The sequence below is a fragment of the Microcebus murinus genome, chromosome 16 (assembly GCF_040939455.1).
Source record: "Microcebus murinus isolate Inina chromosome 16, M.murinus_Inina_mat1.0, whole genome shotgun sequence".
In the NCBI taxonomy this organism is placed as follows: domain Eukaryota; kingdom Metazoa; phylum Chordata; class Mammalia; order Primates; family Cheirogaleidae; genus Microcebus; species Microcebus murinus.
Window position 1 is genome coordinate 51,980,059 of NC_134119.1, and position 23,969 is coordinate 52,004,027.

General features: G+C 60.9%; 1 protein-coding gene across 2 annotated transcripts in view; it reads right to left on the reverse strand.

The window, feature by feature from the left end:
• Positions 1–655: 655 nt before the first annotated feature.
• The window catches only part of SORCS2 (sortilin related VPS10 domain containing receptor 2), a 516,842-nt gene continuing 493,528 nt past the window's right edge, over positions 656–23,969 (reverse strand). Inside the window, exons 19-27 of one of the 2 annotated variants that reach the window (XM_075992934.1) lie at positions 17,578–17,764; positions 15,727–15,860; positions 14,370–14,493; positions 13,033–13,145; positions 11,851–11,976; positions 8,853–8,952; positions 8,250–8,354; positions 6,472–6,579; positions 656–3,874 (exon numbers count right to left, since the gene is read on the reverse strand). In XM_075992934.1, the coding sequence (XP_075849049.1) occupies positions 3,810–3,874; positions 6,472–6,579; positions 8,250–8,354; positions 8,853–8,952; positions 11,851–11,976; positions 13,033–13,145; positions 14,370–14,493; positions 15,727–15,860; positions 17,578–17,764 (1,062 nt within the window). In that variant the 3' untranslated portion in view covers positions 656–3,809. Of the gene's footprint in view, positions 3,875–6,471; positions 6,580–8,044; positions 8,355–8,852; positions 8,953–11,850; positions 11,977–13,032; positions 13,146–14,369; positions 14,494–15,726; positions 15,861–17,577; positions 17,765–23,969 lie in introns of those variants that run through there. The other variant, XM_020282017.2, reaches the window with a different exon arrangement.

Below are 23,969 nucleotides of genomic sequence, written 5' to 3' on the forward strand. Positions count from 1 at the left end.
TGCCCCAGGCTGGGGGCCTGGGCCCCCGGCGGAGCTGTGGCTGTCGTCCGCCTCCCACCGCCGGGGCTCCCTTCCGGTGCAGGGCCTGGTCGCGCTCGCTCACTGCCCGGCCAGCGCCCAGCCCACGGCCCGGCACGAGTTCAAAGGAGCACGAGACCTGGCAGAAGTTTTGAGGGCCTTGATGTTGGAAACAAGCAGGTGTCATGGCCCAGAGAAGGAGGCGTGTGCATGCCCGGGTGTGGCTCTGCCCCACCTCCCAGATCTACCTGGCCCCCGCCCTGAGCCCCGCCTGGGCTGACTCCTGCCAGACTCGGTTACGTTGCAGCGCTATCATCGCTCTGGGCCATGCGAAGAATGCCTGTTTGCTAGCCCCTCGGAACACTTTCACGTGCAAGGTCACCACACGAAGGCCGGGCGGCAGGGGAGAGGCTGCGTAGAGCCGACACTCGCTGGGACGTTGGGGCTCCCTGCTCAGCAGCCCCCGCTCGGACCCCTGGACAGCCCACTGGCCACCGCGGCCTCATTTTGCTCTGGAAATGGTTGGGAGCCACTTAGAAACCACACAGGCGTCTGGGAGTGGGTCCGCCCATCTCCGCCTCCAAGCACGTAGGACAAGAGTAAGGAGAAAACAAGATTGTTCTTCTCCGGATGTCACAGTTGCAATTTCAGAAGACCAGCGGACACATGGCCACCAGGGAGAGTACACACAGGGTTGAGGGGCTGCCCACTGCACAGAGGGAAGTCGGTCCGCGCGGGGCAGGGCTGTGCCACACCCGGCCTCAGCGTCCAGCGCCTGGTGACTGCTGGGACCTGGTGCTGCCCCGGGGAGGAGGCGCCCCGCGTGTGGGGGCCCCAGAGCAGGCGGGCTGGGCTTACTGTGCAGGTTAAGGTCGTCTGCAGCCTGCCCCAAAGTGTCGGGAGCTGCCCCCTTCTCCCTCCCCCAGGCCCCTGGACAGGGTGCCTCTGGGGACCAAAAGTCTAGAGTCCTGTGTGTACGCGCATTTACGAAAATGTTGAAAATATCTTCATAATAAGGCAAAAGCTGATCATAGTCATTTAATCTTTGTTAAAAGCATCACAAATGATTTATTTTTAAAAAGGAAAAATAAGAAAACGCACAGCCGCTGTTATGTGCGTGTGCCAGTATGTGCGTGGCCCGATCCCGTGATGCAGGTGCCAATGCTGACAGCCTCTGACTCTGGGGTACACCTGGAGACCACATACACGGGACTCCAGGCCTATCGCCAGGTAAACCCGCAGGCCAACGAATCGATCTATGCGGTTATGCAGACGGGAACGAATTAGGTTATATCGGATGCCACCACATTCCCAGGTTCTTGGGTCCACACACCCAAATGTTCTTAATAGAAATAATAACATAAAATACAAGAAAACCACAAGTAACTAAGGAAAAACCTACCCAAACAGCTGAGAGAATTAACTCGAGTGGTCAAGGAAGGCCAGAGACCCACGGCTGGTTCCCTCAGGCACTGGTGAGGCTGAAGAGGGTGGAGGAAGGCCGCTGCAGGGACCTGCGCTGCCCTTGGACCTGAGGCCTGAACTGTGCTACAGTCTGTCCCTGTGTGTCTGACACCTGCTAGCGGTGGTGACCAGCTGGGGTGGGGTGGCCGGTAGGAGGCCCATCTCTGCATATGTGCCTTTGGAGATGCCAGCAGTGAGCGGGGACCTGGCAAAGGTCCCGGAGAGTCACGGCTTCCCACTGGCACGGGCCTTGCCAGCCCCAGGTCCCCAAATGTCCTGTCCCCAAGACCTTGAGAAGAGCTTACAGGGAACCTCTGGAGGAGGCGGTCCAGGAGCCCCAGCTGGAGGGCAGGCCGGGGAGGAGAGAGATTTGGGTCCAGCTGAGAAACCTCCACCCCCTGCTGACCCTAACCCTGGTTGTGTGGCCCAAGTGGCCCTAACCCTAACCTTGGCTGTGTGGCCCAAGTGGCTCTAACCCTAACCCTAACCTTGGCTGTGTGGACCAAGTGGCTCTAACCCTAACCCTAACCTTGGCTGTGTGGCTCAAGTGTCCCTAACCCTAACCTTGGCTGTGTGGCCCAAGTGGCCCTAACCCTAACCTTGGCTGTGTGGCTCAAGTGGCCCTAACCCTAACCCTAACCTTGGCTGTGTGGCCCAAGTGGCCCTAACCCTAACCCTAACCTTGGCTGTGTGGCCCAAGTGGCTCTAACCCTAACCCTACCCCTGACTGTGTGGCTCAAGAGACTCTAACCCTAACCTTGGCTGTGTGGCTTCAGTGACTCCCTTTGTCCCTGTGGTCTTGGAGTCCCCACCTGGACCCCATGGGTCACTCAACAGAGGTGGAGTGCCGCGTTCATGCGGCACTGTTGTGGGCGGGAGGGCTCACCCTGGGCCCTCCACTAATGGGTCCTGCCTCTCTCCTAGGGAGGATGGGTTAAGGCCCCCAAGCTCTGCCACGGGGCACAGGAGAACACGCGCACCTTCACTCAGACTCCCCGCCAGCGAGTCACTAGCCTGGACCCCGGTGTTCCCCACCTCAGAGAGGCTGTGGCCACCAAGAGCCCTGCTGGGAGGAGGGAAGCGGAGGGCGACGAGGAGGGGGAGGGGAGGGAAGTGCTGACTTCTGGCTTCAAGGCAAAAGGTGAGCTCCCCACGTCCTGTGTCTGAACGTGCACTAGCGTCCCTGATTCTAGGCAAGCTGGGCGAGTGGACCTCACGCTGCACTGGGGAGCGGAGGTCTGGTTCTGGGGACACTTCTGCTACCGTCTTGCTGTGACCTTGGGAAAGTCACTCCTCTCCCTGGGCCTCAGTTTCCCCTTCTTCTAAATGAGGGGCATGCTCCTGACAGCACTTCCAGCTGTGCCACCCTAACCCCTCCTGGCCTGGTCTCCACACGAGTCCTCAGGCGACATGGAGGCGCACCTGGGGCTGCCCCCACCTGCCACCCTTCTAGGGGCTGCTGGCTCCTTCCGTGGTGGAATGGGGCCGTTGGGTGGGAAAAGCCCCAGGGGCGCCCCCTGCTGGCGGAGCGAGGACCTGCAGTGCTGGGTCCCTGCGCCCACGCCTCCCCCAGCGCCCGGGAAACCAGGGCCAGCTTCTGGGCCTGGAGGGCGCCCTGGACATTCGGGGAAAGGGGCTCCCGAGAAGGGGCTCTGACGAAGCAACCCAGAGGCCACGCAGAGGCCATGAAATAGAAAGCTGAACCCCACCCCACGCAGCCAGCTACCTAGAGAGGTATTTACACGCCTGCACTTTAACGGGAGGTGGGACGGCAGCCCTGGAGGGTGGTGACAGGAGGGCCCGGCTCAAGTCGTCCTGGGCTTTGGAGGGGCATGGGCCACCTGAAGAGGGATGGCGGAGGGACGAGGGAAGCAGAGTCGGAAGGGGCCAGGCGCCCTGCAGGGACAGGTGCCGCAGTGCGAGTGTCTGAGTGGGTGGTGGTTCTTGCAGCGGGGCAGCGGGCGGGCTCCAGGGTGGACCGGCCTCAGCCAGTCAGGCCAGGCCTGGGCCGGACGGCCACACGTGGGGCAGCCGGGCGGCCTATGCGGGGTCCAGGGCAGAGCCTGCCCCAGGCGGGCCTGGTGTCCCCAAGGTGAGCCTGGCACTCCAGAGGGGCAGAGTTGGCTGCGCTCCAGGGCGTCCCGTGGGCCCGGCCGGGCTGGGATTGATAGGAGGGAGGAGTGCCTGTCACCTGGTGTGGGGACAGCTGGAGGAGGGGCTTTTCCGCAGGTTTCTGAGGGGATGTTGGTCCAGCTGCCGGCTTCGCTGTGGCTATGTGCCCCCACTGGGGATGGGACGACGGAGAGGAGCATGGGCGGGTTTGGCCATCAGCTCACCAGGTAGCTGTGCATCTCGCGGGAGTTGATGCTCAGGACCACACCGGAGTGGTTGCCTAGGAAACAGGAAAGATGGGCCGTAAGCACACACCCTGGGCTGGGGTACAGGGAGACGGGGCTGTGCGGGGACCGGTAGTGGCCTCAGCCAGTGCGTCAAGCCCAGGTGCGGGGGCAGCCTTGGAGCCCCTCAGCCTGTGCGGGGTGCAGGGGTGACTGAGGAGGGGCTCTCCCGGTGCCGCTGTGAGCAGTGGAGCCCGAGGGAGGGCCTGTGAGGTGAGGCCCCGGTCAGCCCCCACTGTGCCCACTGACCTGCACGGGGACCCCTGGCACCGGCAGCAAGGGGGCACGGGAGGGGCTGAGGCGTCGCCCCATCCTGGCAGTGGGAGCTGCAGGGCGCGGCGTGGTGAGGCCCAGGAGGCGAGAGCAGGAGAGAGGGCACAGCAACGTCAGCGGCAAGGGTGGGCGGGCGTCCTGGGGCCTTTCAGGGGCTGGGCCTGGGCCTCACTGTCTCACGCTCAAGGGTGACAGCGGCGCCCTGCAAGGACTGTCTGTGGGGCTGTGCGCGAGACGCACCTGCAGCACGAGGGCAGCACCTGCGCATGCTAGGCTCGATTAGACCGCCTCGTCCTGCCCGCTGCTCTTGTTCTGCAGGGGCTCGAAAGCAGAGAGCCGGCCTGTTGTCCTGGGTGCCCCTACCCCGTCCACTGGGGAAGGCCTGGGTCCTCACAGGGTGGGGGCCGGTGGTGGGGGGTCCTGGGGTGCAGGGCGCTCACCCCAGCCTGGGGGCACACAGGCTGTGAGCCCAAGACCTGGTCCACCCTGGCTGTACCCCTGGTCAGCTGAGGTGAGGGCCTCAACTTTCTCGTCTGTAGAATGGACACAAAGTCAGTGCCTGCCTCACGGGGGTCAGACAGTGCTAAGCGGGGCCTGGCTCCCAGCGAGTGCTCGGCAAATGACAGCTATGATTCTTGCTGTTCCCCCACGCTACAAACACGTCCCGTGGCGGGGAACGCAGCTGGCCGGCGGATGTGGGAGCGATGAGCTGCTGTGTGGACGCCAGGGCCCCAGCGTGGCTGGGGTGACCAGCCAGTTCCATTCAGCTCCCGATCACTCTCAGGGGAGAGGTAAGGTCACAGGTTTTGGGGTCAGGCCCACCTGGGGCTGAGTCCAAGGTCAGCCACTGTCAGCTATGTGGCCCTGGGTAAGCGGCTCACCTGTGTCCCTTTCAATACTTTAAAATTCGAGGACAGTGATTCCCGCTCCTCACAGGCCTGGGGGTGTGTGGGTGCAGGACAGGAGTGGCCTTTAAAGCCGATGACGATGACTGCGCTGGCGGTGGCAGCGCTGTGTGCAGCTTCCTGCCCACTGGACTCTGCTCGCTGGGAGCCAGTGTCTCCCCAAGGGCAGGGCCAGAGGAATCGCAGGGCAAAGCGTGGGGCTCTGGGGCCTGCTCAGATGGCGCTTCCAGCTCCCCACTAGCTGGGCCTTAGCAAGGATGGTTCATCCCTCTGTGCCCGAGTTCCTCATCTCTGGAAAAGAGCCTGCCTCCCCGCTGTGGAGCTGAGACCACCGTGGAAGGCACCCCGCAGCGCAGCCGCTGGCCGTGCTGCCTGATGCAGGGGCAGGGCGGGCGCTGTGGCTCTGCCAGCAAGTCTCAGACCCTCCAGGCCTCGGTTTCCCTACTTTTTCAGAGGAAGAGGCCTAGTGCCCATAGTGCTGGACTGTCTCACGCTCCACATACAGTTTGGCCCGGCCTTCCCCCCCAAGGGCCGAGTCTGTCCCCTCCCCTGAAGGTGGGCAGACCTACAGAGCAAGAAGCAAGCGACAGGGCCTGACGCCGAGGCCAGGCCGTGAAGGGGAGGCGGCCCCTGCCTGGCTGCCACGCTCTGCATTTGCGCTCAGAACTCTGCTGCCATGTTGTGAGGAAGCCCGCGCCACACGGAGAAGCCACGCGCGGGTGTTCCGGGGATAGCCCCAGGTGAGGGGGCTGACTACCTGCATTAATTGCCAGACATCTGAGTGGGGAAGCCTCTGCGACCACTGCAAACCCAGCCATCGACCGCAAGGCCACGAGCCACCCTGAGAGAGAACTGCCGGCGGAGCCCAGCGATCCCCAGAAACCGTGAGAGAGAATGGCCATAAACGTCACCGCACCACTGCGATGGTGGTTTGCCGTGTGGCCACGGACAACTCGGCTGCACTCTCCCACTGTGCGTGGCTGGGGTGATCGTGCCAATGAAAATGCTGTGCAAACTGTAAAGTGCTGTGCTGTATGTCCACGTGTGAGAAGCTCAGTGAGTCGTCACTGCCATGAACAGCAGGGCTGGCTGTGGGAAAAGGCTGCAGCAGCCCGGGGAAGCCAGCCCCGTTCCCATGCTTTCCCTGCCTTGGTGGGGCCGCACAGGGCTGCTTAGTCCCTGCCAGGCACAGTGCCCTCAGCTACCACAAGGCCCCTGAAGTGGTCCCTTCAGGAGGCCCTGGGGGCCCAGCACCCCGTCCTGCGGAGGGAATGCAACGGGTCGGCCTGGCCTGGTGTCCAGCCCCTGCTGGCGCCAGGCAGCGGGTGGGTGGCCTGCGGGAGGGCGGGGGCGGGCTTCCGGGCGGGCATTACCTAGACTCTGCAAGTCGAGACGGTCATCTACAAACCCCTCACCCTGGATGGTGCTCTGGACGTCCTCGCAGTGGCCCACGGGGCTTGTCATTTCCTGTTCCTTCTCGTTGTGCATCTGGGCGTACACGGTCCTGCCCGGGCGTTTCCTGCGGGGCGAGGGCAGGGGCAGGGCACTCAGCTCGGGGCGGCCACCAGGGCCCTCCTGTTCCGGAACCTGATTGGAGCCCCAGCCCTTTCGAGTATGGCGCCTGGGGACACCTGCAGGCCCTGCGGTTCTGTTCCTCTCCCCTCTCCACGCTCCCTCGTCTTCCCCTCCTCCTCTTCCTCCTCTTTGTCCTCTGCTCATCCCGGCCCTGCTACTTCTGAGGCCCCTTTTACAGATGAGGAAACTGGCTCAGAGCCCGTTGGCATAGGGCAGGGCCGAGTCCAGGTCTCTGGGACCGGCTCTGTCCTCTACCGCTGCCCTGTGGTTGAACGAGGGCCTGTGAGCCAGTGTGGAGGGTGCCCGGTGCAGGCCCTGCAGGGGCAGAGACGGCTCGGTCTTGCCTCGTTAGCCTGTAGGAAAGTGCCCAGTGGGCACCTGTCGGGCAGCCAGTGCCTCTGCGAGCTTGGAAACCAGGAAAGGCCACCGCCTGGACCCCGCTTCATCTCTGCCCTGCAAACTCCTACTCATCTTTCAGGATCCCCACCAGAAATCGCCTCCTCAGGGAAGCCCTCCGGGTGCTCCAGAGCAGCTCAGGCCGCCCCTTCAGGTGGAGAAGAGCAACCAGGCAGGTAACAAGCTGCTGGACATGCTTCCAGTCCCCCTGTCCCCCGCACCTGGGCCAGTCCCTGGCACCGTGGGCGGGTGTTGCGCACACATAGCCACTGCTTATAAGACAAGAGGTGCACAAAGGACAGAGGGCGAGAGGGGTGAGGGGTCCAGGGCCGGGGGAAAGGGCGGGGCATGGGGGCAGGGCCCTGGCTCCACACAAGCACTAGGAAGTGCGAGCCATCTCCTTCCTCGGACCTCAAGGGCGACCCCAACCGGGAGACGGAGGCCCCCGGAGCTGACCCAGCAGTGGGGTCACGCCTGGAGGCTGTGTTTGCAGGGAAGGAGCCTGGTGACACTGCCTGGTCACTGCGACTCATTCCCGGCTCCAGAGCCCAAGCGAGCTCAGACTGGCCCTGCCATGTGGCCACGACTCCTCCCAGCGGGGCCAGCTGCTCTGCCCGTTTAGAGATAAGGGCCAGGCCCGGGGGGGGGGGTGCCAAAGCAAAGCCCCTCAGTAAATGCACCCCGTCCTGCTGCCCATCAGCCTGCACACGAGCCCCCGGCCGCTCCCACCCAGGGTGTCCCCAAGCAGCTCTGTCTGGACACCCCGGAGCCTCTCCCGGTGCAGGGCCGGTACAAAATGCTGCACACAGGGAATGGCTGGATGGGAAACGAAGCACAGATGGGGCCAGGCCTGCATCAGCTGTGTGACCTTGGGCAAGTTACTTAACCTCTCTGAGCCTTGGTTTCCTCATCTATGAAACGGACCATGTCCCTCCATGAGGGTGAGGATGGCAGAGCTGCACGAGATGGTGGCCGAGATGCCGGGCGGAGCGGAGGACATGGGCACTGGTTAGGTGGCAAGTGGCTGCTGTCACTCCCGGGGACCCTCAGGAGGCTCAGAAACAGGGAGGGCTGGGTGGGCTCGCGCCTTCCGGCCGCAGGTCAGTCTCAGGCCACCCCCTTCCCCGCTCTGGGGGGCCCACTGCCTTGGGGTCCCTTCCGATGCGCCGAGCGCCCGGCCGCGAGCAGCCCCGAGAGCGCGGCGAGCGCAGCGGGCCTTGCCTTTTGAACTTGTAGAGGATGAACGCGGCCGCCGCGAAGAGCCCGACCACGAACAGCACCGCCGCGGCCCAGTAGCCGCCGCCGCCTCCCGCCAGCCGCCGCGACTCTGCAAGCGAAGCGCCCGTTAGCGCCCAGGGCTGCGGGGAGGGACAGCGGGGCCCAAAGGACCAAGGGGCCTGTGCTCCGGCTTCGGGCCTCCTCCCCGACTCCCGCGTGCCGCCCTTCCCCGCGGTGCGGCCCGCCCTTTCCACGCCCGCGCAGGCCTGCACCCGCCAGGCCTCCTGACGCGCCCGGCGTCTCCACAGAGGAGAAAAGCTCTTCAGCTTTGGGGCAGCAAAGAGTCCTGCCCCAAAGGGAAGGACACACGAGTGACTGAGAGGACGGTTCCATGGAGGGGGCAGGGACAGAGGTCACCTGAGACCTGGGCATCGGTGCCGACGGCCAAGCGCGCCTGGGCGGCCGGGCTGGGACGGAGCGACTTCCTGGAGGCGCGTGCCCAGCAGGAGCGGCAGGCAGTGCCCAAGGCCCTGCGGTGAGGCACCTTGCCCCGGGCCGCCACGCCCTCCCATCCTGCAGGGGACGCAGGCCGGCCCAGGACTCTCACCTGTGTCTGTGTCCCTCAGGGCCACCAGGACCCGGACCCCGCCCTGCAGGAGGAAGCTGATTTTCTGTGACTTCAGCACCTGCTGGATGGCCGCCAGTCTCTGAAAGCAGAGTGGGGAGTGGGGGCGGGCCCTCCGGGAGAGCTGGGCAGACAGGCTGGAGCCATGGTCTGGGGGACACCTAGCCTCCCTCAGCCTCAGTGCCCTTATCTGTAAAGTGGGAATAATGACCCACCAGCCAACTTTCACCAAGAACCAATGATGGCATGCAAAGCTGACCCAGACATGGTCCTGTCCTCAAAGGGCTCACGTCTTAGCAGGGAACAGGTGTGAGAGAGGCAGGCCCCAGAGTGCGTAAATCTGGGGACATGCAGGGCTGCTGCAGGCGGCCCCCGGCAGTGGGCAGGGAAGGCTTTCCTGGGGTGGAAGACCAAGAAGAGGACATGAGGGGGCAGACGAATCAGACTCCACCTCAGGGAGGGAGATCCGGGAGGTGGTGCTGGATTGTGGGGTGGTGGATGCAGGTGGGGGTTCCGTGGCTGGAAGGGTGGTGGCTGGACAGCAGCCAGCCTTGTGGACCATGGTCACCCTCCTCCAGGGTCCTCTCCTGCTCCTCTCATCCCTTCGTGTGTCTCCACGCACCTGTCACCATCGGGGGCTAGAATGGCTTGGACTCTCGCCACACTAGTCATCTCTGTCCGTTTGCTGACAGCCATCTAACAGGTGGGAGGGCACATCTCATTGTGGCTCTGACTTGTATCTCTGAAGATAAGCCACGTTTGGCATTTATTCACATACCTGTTGGCCATTTGTGTGTCTTCTTTTGAGAAACGTCTATCCAGGTCCTTTGCCTACTCTTTGATTGGGTTACTTGCTTTCTTGCTATTGAGTCATTTTAGTTCCTTATGTATTTTGGAGATTAGCCCGTCAGGTGTGTGGTTTGAGGACATTTTCTCCCGCCCCAGGCTGTCACTTCACACTGTTCCTTGCTGCCGCAGCTGCGCAGGCGCTGTAGTTGGACGTAATCCCACTTGTTTATTTTCATTTGTGTTACCTGTGCTCTTGGGGTTGTATCCAAAACATCATTGAGACCAGTGTCGTGAAGTTTTCCCGTTTTTTTCTAGTAGTTTTACAGTTTCAGCCTTTATTTCACTGGAGTCAATTTCCGTATTTGAAGTGAGATAAGGGTGCAAAGCTGCTCTGCTGCCGTGAGTACTCGATCTCCCCAGCACCGTTCGCTGAGGACAGTCTCCTTTCCCCACTGTGTGTTCTTGACACCTCTGTCTAAACTCTGACTGTAAATGTGTGGGGTTGTTCTGGGCTCTCTGTTCTGTTCCTTTGGTCTATATGTCTCTTTTTACACCAATGCCATGCTGTTTTGGTTACTATAGCTTTGTAGTATATTTTGAAATCAGGTGTGTGAGGCCTCCAGTTTTTTTCTTTTTGCTCAAGATTGCTTTGTCTATTCCAGGTCTTTTGTGGTTCCACACACATTTTAGGATGTTTTCATGAAAAATGTCATTGGAATTTTGATAGGGATTGCATCGAATCTGTAGATCACTTTGGGCAGTACAGACATCTCAATAATATGAATTCTTCCAATGCATGAACACAGGCTATCTTTCCACTTATTTGTGTCTTCTTCAAATGTTTTCATTTATGGTTTATAATGTTCAGTGTACAGGTCTCTTACCTCCTTGGTTAAATTTATGCCTAGTTATTTTATTTTATTTTTTGGATAATACTGTGCATGTGCTTGCTTTCTTGATTTCTTTGGAGGGTGTGTGCTGCCCCTGCCTCAGTGCGGCCGCTCTTTCCTGGTCACCTGAGACAGCATCGGTCTCCATGACTAGTCCAGAGGCTACGTGAACTTCTGATTTATGTTTTAGAAATTTATGTCAAATTTATTCTTTAAAAGTGCATAACTCAGTGCTTTTTAATACGTCCCCAAATGTGCAGCCTTTGCCCTATCTAATTCCCAGCCACTCTCACCACCTCCCACAGAAGCCCCTGCCCATTAGCAGGCACCCGCGCCCTCCCCAGCCCGGCCCTCGCCCGTCTCTCTGTGGAGGGGCCCGTTCTGGACGTCCTGGGCCGTGTTAGTGACTACAGTCTTCTGTGACTGGCTCTCCCACTTAGCACGGGGTTTCCAAGGGCGCCACACGCCACGCCGTGGCAGGCGACGGCACTCGCGCCTCTGCGGGCAGAGACTGCCGCGTCTGAGCACAGACCACGCTTCGTTCTCCGTAGTCAGCGGAACGGCGGGCTGTTTCCACTTTTTGGCTCCGATGAGTGACTGGCGTGAGTCACGAGTCATGGCACGGACGGGCGTTTTCGTGTCTCCCGGGTGTGCGCCTAGCAGTGGGGCTGCAGGTCACCTGTAACTCCAGGGGCCACTCACCGAGGAACTGCCACACTGTCCTCGTGGCGGCCACACCACTCCTCCAGTGTGAGGCGCTGATTTCTCTGCTTCCCCGCTGGCACTTGGGACTGTCTGCTTTTTTATTTTAGCCACCCTAGTGGGCACGAGGGGGTTGTGATCCATCTTTGAGTCCTCTTCCTATACCTGCACCCAGCAGGTGTCCTGCCCCTCGAGAGGCTCCCTGGAAGTCGTCCTATGCAATAAAGATGTCTGCCCACTTCGCGGGGGCCGAGCTCTGCTCTGCCCTGACACCTGTGCCCCAGGTGTCCTCCACATGGTGCTCCCACATTGCCCAGCACCTCTTTGCAGGCGGGCTGGGGGCGTGTGACCAGCTCTGCCAATGACACGGGAGAGGGCATGAGCGCATCTGCTGGGCCCCTCCCCCCGCCCCCTCTGTGGCAGTGGCTTTGGAGGCTGGTGGCTTCCAGCCCATGACCACAGGTGGAGGAGGGCCAGTGCCCTGAGTCGGGCCACGGCATGGTGGGAATACGCCTTTACGAGATGGGCCCTGCAGAGGTCCCTGTTGCCATGACACCAAGCCCTCACCTGTGCAGGGAGGACATGGCCGCAGGACATACCTTGTCACTTGTGAGGCTCCTCTTCCTGGTGGGCCTGGGCGGGGGAAGGAGCACATACAGGTCAGCTAAGGTGGGCAGCCCCGGCTTCACCACGGTCACCAGCAGCTCCTCGGGGACGCTGGTCTCCTGTGGGGACAGACAAGCCACTTTGATCCACCTGTCTTCCTTGTCTCCTGCCACATGCCGGCCCTACAAGCACCATTCCTTCCCTCTCGGCCGTCTGAGTCCTGGTCGTCTGTCCTGCAAGCCCTTCCCGACCCCTGCACGCCACGGACAGCTCCTGTGCCGTGCCTGCACCCAGGCTCCCCGGCCTCGGCCCCTGCATGGGTTGGGGCCTTTGCTGCCCACACCGGCTTCCCCGGAGCCAGGGCTGCCCTGTGCCTAGTCCTCCCACCGCGGCCAGCAAGAGCAGGGCCCTCCCTCGCTGGTGTCCTCCCAGACACTGGGCTGAGTCAAGGCTCCTTGCCACAGCGTTCCAGGCCCACCGCCTGGTCCCCCCTGCCCCCCCGGCTGCCTCCCGCTGCCTCCCCCACCAACCCGGCGCAGCCACACGCAAATCCCTCAACCCACGAGGCACTGCTCGTGTGGGTCCCTCTGCGACCTGGAGGTCCCACTCTACACACTTTCATCCTGCAAACTCCTATTCACCCTGCAGTGCCCAGGACAGCTTTACCAGCGTGTTCACAGGATGAGGGAAAGCACAGCCAGAGCAGCTGCCAGCCTGTGATGGCCGTGGACGGCCCTAGGGACTGGCTTTGTCTCACTAGGGAGCCAGGGCCTTGGTGTCCTACTGCCCACCCCGATGCCTGCCTGTCGGCTCCTGGGGGGTGTGGTCGCATCCGATCTCCCCGTCTCCAGTGTCCGGCCCAGAAAAGAAATTCAGTGAATGAACGAAAATCACTTTAGAGACTCTGGGGCCACTGGAGGATGGCAGCCGGGTCCTCTGCAAACAGCTGGTGCTCGCTAGGGGTGCGCCTTGTCCCTCCCGTGGGGCGGTGCTCCAGCTGCCAGTCCCCACAGGGCAGAGCCCCACCTGGCCGCCAGGCTCCCCCGCCAGCCTGCCTAAGGCCAGAGCTCCGTCGCCCGGGCAGCACCACCGGCCCGCCCTGCCCTGGGCACCCCAGGGCCCTCGAGCTTCTCTGGGGCCAGAGGCACCCTCGGGGCTGGGGAGGCTCCAGGCACCTTGGAGAGCAGCCGGGTGACCACCAGACCCACGTCTTCCCTCCACTCGGGCGTGTTGGGGTTGTTGGCATCCAGGTCCTTGGAAAACTGCAGGGGCACAACCTGAAATTGATCTGGAGAGAGGAGAGACGGGAGAGCTGACGCGTCCTGGCCAGCCTGCCTCTGGTCCCTCCGGGGAGGGCGGCCACATGTCCTGGTGGTCCCCAGGTTCGGCTCCAGCCCCAGAATCTCCTCAAGCAGGTCAGGCACCTCCTGATTTTGTGTTTGGGGAGCAATCTCCCTCCTGTGGGCTGTGCTGGGCAGGGCCCCTTCCCTGCTGCCATCTCCCGACAGCGCAGACGCCACACTGACGGGAGGGAGGCCTGGCGTGCGCTGCGCCCGCTGCGGGACGCCCCTCGACTATAGGGATGGCCCCGCCCCAGCGCCACCTCTCGGCCCTCAGGGACGTCACTTGGGCGGCCCTGCCAGCCTGAGTCCCTGCAGGGCAGCAGCCCCGTCTGCGCCTTGTCCCGTGTGTCCTGGGCTCGCACCCAATTCCAGAGTCCCCCAGAGCCTCAGAACTAGGCCGCAACCTCTCCTTTACTCCCTGAGTTTCGGTTTTCTCCCGTGTGGAGCGGGAAGAGGCTTTGTGGGGCTGAGAGCTCGAGGGGCAAGATCCCTGTGAACTGCCAGCCCTGCATCGCACAGCACGGGCCAGGTGGCTGCCGAGAAGCTCGTGGCCCAGTGGCGACGAAGGAACTGTCACGGTGGCCTTGACCGGGGCGCAAAGGGTCGGCGTGGCAGCCTGGCCCTCTACACGCTGCTCTGCTCACTATTTAACTGATGGCTGCTGCCCATAGCAGGGGCTGCTCGTACAGCAAGGCGAGGTTTCTATCGGTGTGGCGGGGCATGGGGACAAGAGCTTGCTGGTGGGTGTCCTCCAGGCTTGGGACCGATTCCTGCTGTAAACACCTCCTGTGAGGAGCCCCAGAAGCACAGGCCGGGCCCAGACGCAGCAGGGGCTCGGTGGGCTGCGGGAGGCCGTTCCCTTCCAGCTGCGCCACTCGCCACTCCGGGGGGCGCCGGGGCCGGGCCCCACCCTGGCTCCTGCTGCTGGGCAACCTTGTCAAGTCACTCAGCAACGCCCTCACTTGTGTCGTCCCATGAGTGCCACAGGACACAGGAGTTGTCAGTTCCGATTTACTGAGAGAGTCTGGGAGCCTTTGCCCAGGCCACAGAGCCAGGGTAGAGGGGTGCACACTCACCCAGCCCCTCCTCCCCAGCCCTGGGCCACCTGGGGAGGCCAGGACATCCACGGCTGATGGACCCACGTGGCCTGACCCTGGGAAAGGACTCACCCAGCACGCGGATGACCCTGGAGTCCTGCAGCACCGAGTTCCCACAGGCGGCCTGCACCGTCACACGCACGTCCCCTGTGTCTGGAAACTGCGTCGTCACAGAGTTGTCCAGGGACAGGAGTGGCTGCAGGGCACAGGCGGGGTCAGGGTCTGGCCAGGAGACGCAGTGGGTGACAGGGACGCAGGCCCGAGGTCTGCTGCCCAGCCACACTGCGGACACTGCCCTGCCCTTGCTCTCTCCGGCCAATGGCCCGTCACGGGCGCTCTGCAGGGGCAGCAGCCGGCGGGCGTGCCGCCAAGGACACCTCGGTTCTAGCCAGCACAGCACGGACACAAGTCCCCTGGCGCCCCTCCTTCTACACGCGTCCCCAGGCCTCTCTTGTGTGGGCATTTCTGGAGCCTTAACTTGGCCCCTAGGCTGGGCCTCACCCCCCGGCCATGGGGCATCTTCCCGCCGCACTGCAGATGAGCTGGGCACCTTCATCCCTGTCACCCCGTTGCGGGCGGTGCACACTCAGCACAGGTGGTGGCAACGTTATCCCGAGACAGCAAAGGCTGCCCCAGCCCCAGAGCCGTGAGACGGAGGCTCTGAGAGGTGGAACGATGCGCACAGAGCGGAAGCTGGAAGTGGCTGGGCCGAGACCTGAACCCAGAGCCCGCCTCCTTCCTGGACCCTCCCCAGCCCCAAGGAAACACAATCTAGAGCCGACAGCCCCCCTTGGGCCTCCGTGTCTGGGCCCTCAGCTGCTATGGGGGCTTTCTGCTAGGGTGCAGGCTGCTGTTTGCTGAAAGAGTAAATGGTGCTCCTCTTTGGTCCTGAGGCCCCAGCCTGAGGACAGACAGCCTCCCCCTCCCCCAGGCATTCTGCTGACTTGGGCTCTCTCCTGTTTCAGAACTGTCCTTGGCTCCCCACTGCTTTCAGGGCACAACTCAGGCCTCTGAGTGAGGCTTCTGAGATCTGGACCAGCTTCAGTGAGCTCCTCGGGTACCCACCCCCCGCCAGAAATGGCCTCCCCTTCCTGCAGCTCTTACACCCCACCTTCCCACTCCCATGACACTTGTCACACCTAACTCCAGTCAACCACTTTGTTCCCATCTCTCTCCCAGGAAAAGGCAGTGACTGGTCTGATTCATCTTGTGTACCCTGAGCAGATGGACCTCAAGATGCCTAGGGGTGGGTGTTGAGTGAAAGACAGACGGTGAGTGCCCCTCTCAACTGCCTCATGAGAGCCCCAGGGTGGGAAGTGCACCCTACACCATGTCTTTCTGCTGGACACCTAGGGCTGTGCCCCACCCCCACTCTGTACCCAAGCAGAGCCTGTGGGAAGGAAGCCTTGAGGGGGCCGGGCCAGCACACCTGCAGGCTGTGGCCGATCCACCAGTAGAAGACGGTGAGGTTGGGGTTGAGGGGAAGCAGAACAGCTGTGAGGTTCACCTCCTGGTTGATGCCGATGACAGGAACCACCTCCAGGTAGAGGGCCTGCAGTGGGGCTGTGGGGTTCCCCAAAAGGCCAAGGTTAGGAGGTATCAGAGCACAGGGCATTTCAGAGACTGCTTATTGGTCACTGTCACCATCAACATCATTGTTATTACCACCACCGCCACCACCACCACCATCATCACCTCCACCATCACCATCACCATCAACACCATCAAATCACTACCACGACCACCCCATTACCACCATCACCGTCATTATCATCATCACTATTAACATGACCATCACCACGACTACCATCACCACCCCCATCAGCACAATCAATATCATCATCACCACCACCATCACCATCATCACCATCACCATCATCACCATCACCGCCATCACCATTGTCACCATCACCATCATCACCATCACCATCACCACCATCACCACCTTCACCATCATCACCATTACCACCACCACCACCACCACCATCACCACCACCACCCTCACCACCACCACCACCATCACCATCACCACCATCACCATCACCACCATCACCATCACCACCACCACCACCACCATCACCACTATCATCACCATCACCATCACCATCACCATCACCACCATCACCATCATCACCACCACCACCACCATCACCATCACCACCATCACCATCACCACCATCACCATCACCACCACCACCACCACCATCACCACTATCATCACCATCACCATCACCATCACCACCACTACCACCATCACCACTATCATCACCATCACCATCACCACCACCACCATCACCATCACCACCACCACCACCACCATCACCACTATCATCACCATCACCATCACCACCATCACCACCACCATCACCATCACCACCATCACCATCACCACCACCACCACCATCACCATCACCACCACCATCACCATCACCACCACCACCACCATTACCACCACCATCACCATCACTACCACCATCACCACCACCATCATTACCACCACCATCACCATTACCACCATCACCATCACCACCACCATCATCACCATCACCACCACCATCACCATCATTACCACCATCACCATCACCACCATCACCACCACCACCATCACCACCACCATCACCATCACTACCACCGCCATCACCACCATCACGACCACCACCATCATCACCATCGCCACCATCACCACCACCGCCACCATCACCACCACCATCATCACCATCACCACCACCATCACCATCATTACCACCATCACCATCACCACCATCACCACCACCATCACCATCACTACCACCGCCATCACCACCATCATCACCATCGCCACCATCACCACCACCATCATTGCTATCATAATGATCACCACCTCTACCATCACCATGATCACCACAATCACCATCACCATCGCCACCATTACCACCACCACTACCACCACTACCACCATCACCACCACCACCACCATCACCACCATGTCCATCACCACCATAATTGCTATCAGTATCACCATCAACACCACCAGCACAATCATCACCATCACCACCATCACTATCATCACCATCACCACCACCACCATCACCATTGTTGTCACCACTACCATCGTCATTGCCACCACCCTACATATCAATGGTGCGAGCTGAGCCCAGCCTGCCTGCCTCCCAGCCCTTGGGCTCACCATCCTAAGTACTGGGACCTACAGCAGCCCCAAAGACCCCCATGTGCTTCCCCAGGAGCCAGGTTCTCTCTGTCACAGGGAGCAACTCCCAGAGGGACCTGGGGGTGGACTTACAGTTGACCTGCACAAAGAGCACCGCCTCGTCGTGCCCCGCCATGTTCTCTGCCCTGACAGACACGCGGTAGACACCAGGGCTCTCGTAGCGGTGCCGGATGGGCTCCCCAGTCAGCGTGAGGTTCACGTACATGGCCTTGAAGCCATCCCCAAGGTCTACCTGATACTTGGTGGTCAGGACATCACCCTGCAAGGAAACACCATGTGGCCACTCAGGAGTGGCCGTCAAAGCTCAGGGGCCGGCAGTGCTCATTCCCTCATGCACTAATCTACTCCCTCCTTCCCTTGAAATGGGTGGGGTGGCTTTGGGAACCCACAGGGGACCAAACCTGGCTCTGCCTCTGAGATTCCAGCCCAGAGCACGGGGCTGACACAGGCAGCCCGGGAGCATTTGATGGGGGTCCTGGGCCAGGTTACATCTCAGAACAATTGCCCAGAGGTAGAGAGGGACAGCCGAGGGCCCAAGGGTGACGTCAGGGAGCAGTTTCGCGGGGGGGTACTGGCTCTGGGAAACCCGCTGAGGCTTGCGCCAGGCATGGGGCCAGGGTGTGAGAAGGGGCCTCCCACAGCGAAGAGGGTCTCGCGTTGCCACGGGGAAGACGGCCGTGACCGGAGACCCTTAACCACTTCGGCACGGCGCTCACCAGCCACGACACCTCGCCCACAGCCGGCACTCACAGTGCGCACGTAGCTTGTGCTGTGCACTGACAAGTCCGTCTTGCTCTTGTGTGATGAGGAAAGCTTGAAAGCACTGAAAGCTTGTTTTACTTTACAGGCAGCTTTACTTGTAAATTTACGTTATTTTTAAATGTTCACAATTTTATTTTAATAAATGAAAAATTAGGAAAGTCATATCACGGCTGTCAGCTACAGTCGCTGTGCGCATCCATCTGTGGCTACCGACCATAGTCGACGCTCGTACCGAAGTGGTTAAACAGTCTCCCAGGAAACACAGAAGATGCGGTTTCCCTTCTATGATGCTGCGGTTCCTGCTTTCCCTTTTATCTCGTGCTCTGCAGCGAGAGTGAGGGCCACACGCAGCGGGTCTGTGCAGAGAGCATGTCCCACCAACGGCCCCTGCAGCATGTGGTCACCCGCACACGCTGCTTGTCACCTTGCGCACCCCCAGCCACGGGCGTTATCCGCCAATAGGCACGTTTCCCTCGGGGTTGGGGGTTGAGTGAAGGGGGCGGTAAGGTCTGCAACTTCAGAGCAAGACAGAGTTCTTACATCAGTCTCCCCTCCTCCGCCCTTCCGCCCACTGCTGCTTTCTGTAAGTACCCCCATCAGCACACCCAGGAAACCATCTCCTTGTGAGCAGGGACGAACAAGATGATGACTGACCATCTAGCAATCTTATTTTACACCTGCCAAACTGCAGAGGTTGGTAACTGCTTTTACATCAACTATGTTCATTTAACTTCGCCACAGACTGTGGCTGACTAGTGTCTCCCCAAGAACCTCAGAATGTGACTCGTTTGGAAACCGGCCTTGGTGGATGTACTTAGTTGGCATGAGGTCGCCTGAGTAGGGCACACCTGGCCCCCATGACCGGCGTCCTGGTGGCGGAGAGGAGGGGAGGTTTGAGGCGCAGGGAGGAGGCCGTGTGGACCTGGATGCAGAGCCGGGAGTGAAGCTGCCCCGAACCCAGGGCCGCCTGGGGCCGCCAGGAGGGCAGGAGGTAAGCACGGGTCTCCGCCTTAGCCTTGTGCATCCCGGAACCCGACCGGCGGGTGCCGCCGTATCCCCGCTCTGCAGGTTGGAAGACTGAGGCCGAGGCTCTCGGAAGCCCAGGACCGGGGGCTGCTCCCCGCCCGTCGCCCTCTGTGTCTGGGGGCAGCCTGGGGGGGCGCGGAGAAGGGCTCAAGGCCCACTGCTCCCATTCCCATGGCGGCAGGGTTTCCTGGCGGCGCCCGGGCAGCGGGGCACGTCTGGCCTGGAGCTGGGCGCTGTGGTCTGCCCACCTGGGTGAGGACTCTACACGCATTTACTCCGATGTTGCACTGGGTTAAAGCAACTTGCCGTTTTTTTCCTAATTACAAAAGTAGCACGTTCTCAACACAGAAAAGACAGAACATACAAAGATCGAAGCAAAAGCAAAATCTCACTGTAGTGCCCACCGCGAATGCCTCGGTACATTTCATTCAGATCTACTTATATCACCGAGGGCTTGCGAAGGAACGCAGAGGTGTCATTCTGAGATAACGGCGGATTCACGCGCTGCGAGGGAGACACAGGCTGGGCCTTGCCCCCCCCCGCGCCGGGCCCTGGACCCTCCGCCCGGCCCCGCCCCCTCCGTCCGGCCCCGCCCCCCGCGCCCGGCCCTGCCCCGCCCCCCGCGCCGGGCCCTGGACCCTCCGCCCGGCCCCGCCCCCCGCGCCCGGCCCTGCCCCGCGCCCTCCGCCCGGCCCCGCCCCCTGCGCCCGGCCCCGCGCCCTCCGCCCGGCCCCGCGCCCTCCGCCCGGCCCCGCCCCCTGCGCCCGGCCCCGCCCCCTCCGCCCGGCCCCGCCCCCTCCGTCCGGCCCCGCCCCCTCCGTCCGGCCCCGCCCCCTCCGCCCGGCCCCGCCCCCTCCGTCCGGCCCCGCCCCCCGCGCCCGGCCCTGCCCCGCCCCCCGCGCCGGGCCCTGGACCCTCCGCCCGGCCCCGCCCCCCGCGCCGGGCCCTGGACCCTCCGCCCGGCCCCGCCCCCCGCGCCCGGCCCTGCCCCGCGCCCTCCGCCCGGCCCCGCCCCCTGCGCCCGGCCCCGCGCCCTCCGCCCGGCCCCGCGCCCTCCGCCCGGCCCCGCCCCCTGCGCCCGGCCCCGCCCCCTCCGCCCGGCCCCGCCCCCTCTGCCCGGCCCCGCCCCCTCCGCCCGGCCCCGCCCCCCGCGCCCGGCCCTGCCATGGCTAAAGCCTCGCGAAGCGGTGACGTGACGACGAGGATGTCCACACTGACACAGACGACGTGACCGCCGCCAGGATCGCTCCGGCTGTCCCGCGGACACGCCCACCTCCCCTCACCGTCCCGGGCCCGGGGCAACCCCGGCGCCTCCCCGCTGCCGGGGAGGCGCTGCACCTGCTGAGCGCAGCCGCGGGAGTGCGGCGTCCTGGCGGGACCACTCGGCATGGGGCACTGGCCTCTGCCCTGCCTTTCGCGAGTCTCTGGCCCTTACGAATGAAGCTGCTGCGAACATACGCAAACGGTTTCCACGTGAGCATCGGCCTCATTTCTCGGGGACAGGTGCCCACGAGCGCGAGTGCTGGTCCAAGTCAGTTTTCAGAAGAAACTGCCGAAGTGCGCTCCAGAAAGGCTGTAGCATCTCCCACTCCCGCCTGCAATGTGTGGGGGACCCAGTTTCCCCGCATCCTCGCCAGCATTTAGTGTTGTCGCTGTTTTTCATTTTAGCCTTTCTGGTATGTGTGCAGTGGTGTTCACCTGCGGTTTTAATGTGCTTTTCCCTGACGGCCGGTGATGCCGAACATCTATCCAGGTGCGACGGCCATCCGTGCATCCTAGCGGGAATGAAGGATGTGCCATCCCCGCACGCGCTGCATTGGCGTATGCATTAGTTTGGGTCAGAAACCCTGGAGAAACTGTAATCTCAGAAAGGCGAGCCGCCTGCCTTCCTGCACACAACATGCGGCAGGCTCCGCCGCGAGGGTGCCCTCCCTCGGGGGGAGGACAAGCGGGGCCCCCAGGGGCTGCGAGGGGCCTGAATGGACACACTTAGTGGAGAGCCCCTACCGTCCACCCGCGCCGCACCCCGGCACATCTCGCGCTCCCCTAGGAACTCACTGCCCCAGCCAGAGTTCTTTCTGCCCATCATTCATTTTCAGATGTATCATTCGTTGTGTAAAAGTATAGAAGCTTCTTGCTTTGGTGACGCGGGCTTCACTGTCTTTTGAAGGTCCCCTGCACGTGTGACACTAGCATGACGTGCCTGCCTCTCCCTGTTCCTCTGTGGGCGTCAGGGTGGACTCCAGACCCACCCAGTGCGGGGCTCGGGCGGACTGTCTCTGGGTCTTCTGTCGTTTTCCAGTTGCATGGTTCGCTTCCTCGCTGTTGAGTTCCGAGCGTCCTTCAGGCGTGCTAGGTACTAGTTGCAGGACGCGCTGCAGGTACCCCACCCTCAGCCTCTTTCTCTTAACGAGGGCGTTCCACAGAGCCAAGGTGTCTAATTTTGATGGAGCCCCGTTTGTCAGACTTTCCTTTTATGGATTGTGCTTTTAGTGTCAAATCTAAGGACCCTTTTCTAGTCCTGGATCCTGAATATTTTCTCCTATGGTTTTTCTAAGAGTGTTATGACTTTCACACTTTACATTTAAGTCTGTGATTCATTTTGAGTTGATTTTTATCAGGCGTGAGGTTCAGGTCGCAGTTCATTTTTATTGTATAAAAAAGGCCATTCTTCCTTCAGTGAGCTGTTTTTATACCTATGTAAAAAACCATGTGGGCGTGTTTGCATAGGTCTATTTCTGGATTTCCTGTCACATCTTATTTTTAATTCTTAGATATTTACAAAACTTGGACTCTCCTAAATCCAGTGCTATTTCCAAGCCTAGCATGGCCTGTGTCTGAGTGTGTGTAGAAGTGCACAAATGTGTCTGCGAGTGTGGACAAGTGTGCATGAGCATGAATGTGAATGTGTGTGAACACGTGAGTGTACAAGCGTGCATGTCCCCGGTGCACGTGTGTGCATGTGTGTGTCCACCCCAACCCCATGTTCCACACCCCTTCCCCAGGGCAACAGCAGCTCCTTCGAGAGGTGCCCCAGGAACCCTGACTGCTGAGAACTTCTCTGCCACTAGCATCTCTGGTCGCCCTCCTGACCTCCGCAAACTCAGTCCCAGCAATGGTCCCAGCCACTGGGCGGGTGGGGACACTGGCCCCTGGGCTGGCAGCTTGCTGGCGGGCTCCATTAGGAGACTCTGGGACAAGACTGACTGGCTCAGATGCTGGGCTCTAGGGGGCAGCAGAGGGCCATTTTTCCTGGAGGTCTGGGTCAACTCTGAGGGTCCATGTGACCTCAGGCCAGGCAGGGAGCTCTGTCCTCCTGGCACCCCAAGACGCGACTGTGAACAGAGGGCCCCACCTCCACCCCAGGTGGCCCCTCGGCTGAAAGTGTGACTTTCAGGACAGTCTCAATCAGCGTGGGCACCTGGGACAGGTGGGGACCGGGGATGGGTGGGGAATTGGAGCCTGCACCACGGAATGGCTCAGGCCTTGGGGCCCCAGACCCGGTCTCTGTCCACTCGGAGTCCCGAGGCCTGGGACTCATTCCTGTGTGGCCTTAGGAGAGTGACTGCATCTGAGCCTCAGTTTCCCCACTCAGCTCTAAGCCAGGCTGACAAGAGCGCACCATGTGAGGTTGTGCAAGGAGTGTAGGGAGTAGTGCCGGATGCAGAGGTACTTGGCAGGCACAGCTCTGTGTCCTCTTCTGCCTCAGTTTCCCCGTTTGCACTAGACCAGGCTCCCTGCTGTCCTATTCCAAAGACCTTTGTCATCCTCATCCCACCCCACCTTGGCACAGTATTTTTAAAAGCTTTTATTTTTACTATTCATCTTGTTTTGAACTAGATAGTTACTGGAAATATTGTAATGCCTTTTTTTTTGAGATAGCGTTGCCTTGCTCTGTTGCCCTGGCTGGAGAGCAGGAGCGTCATCATCGCTCACTGCAGCCTCTAACTCCTGGGCTCAAGCCATCCTCCTGCCTCGGCCTCCTGAGTAGCTGGGACTACAGGTGCGCACCACCAGGCCTCGGTTAAAGTCTTTACTTTTTGCAGAGATGGGATCTCACCATGTTGCCCAGGCTGGTCTAAGAACTCCTGGGCTCAAGTGATCCTCCTGCCTCAGCCTCCTAGAGGGTTGGGATTATAGGCATGAGCCACCGTGCTTGGCCAGCATATATTTTGAAGGACATTTAAAGGAAACACACACAGTCATGAAGCCACACTCGCTGCCTTCCCCACATTTGTTAGCCAAAGATCTGGACGCCTGCAGAGCGGTGCGCAGGGCAGCGTGGAGTCCGGCCTACGCGCTCTGGGGCTGGCAACAGGGGCGTCGGCCGCTCCTTTGTGCTTTTCTGTAGTTTTGAATTTTCTGCATATCTGTAAGTTTTTCTAGTTTTTGGTTTTGAATTTCCTACAGTAAGAACTAGCTAATTCCATAATCAGGGAAATAAACATGCCACAGATTAACTTAAAAAGACTAGAAGGAAATATGCAATATAAATAGTTGTTACCATGGAGGACCAGGATTTTTTGGTGATATTTATATTCTTGATATTTTTTATGTGTTTCAAAATGTTCTACAATGAACATATATTATTTTTGAAATCAGAAGAAATGTAACACTTGTTCTAAGAAAAAAGAGAGCTGGGAGACTGGAGGACGCGTGTATCTATATCCGTGTGT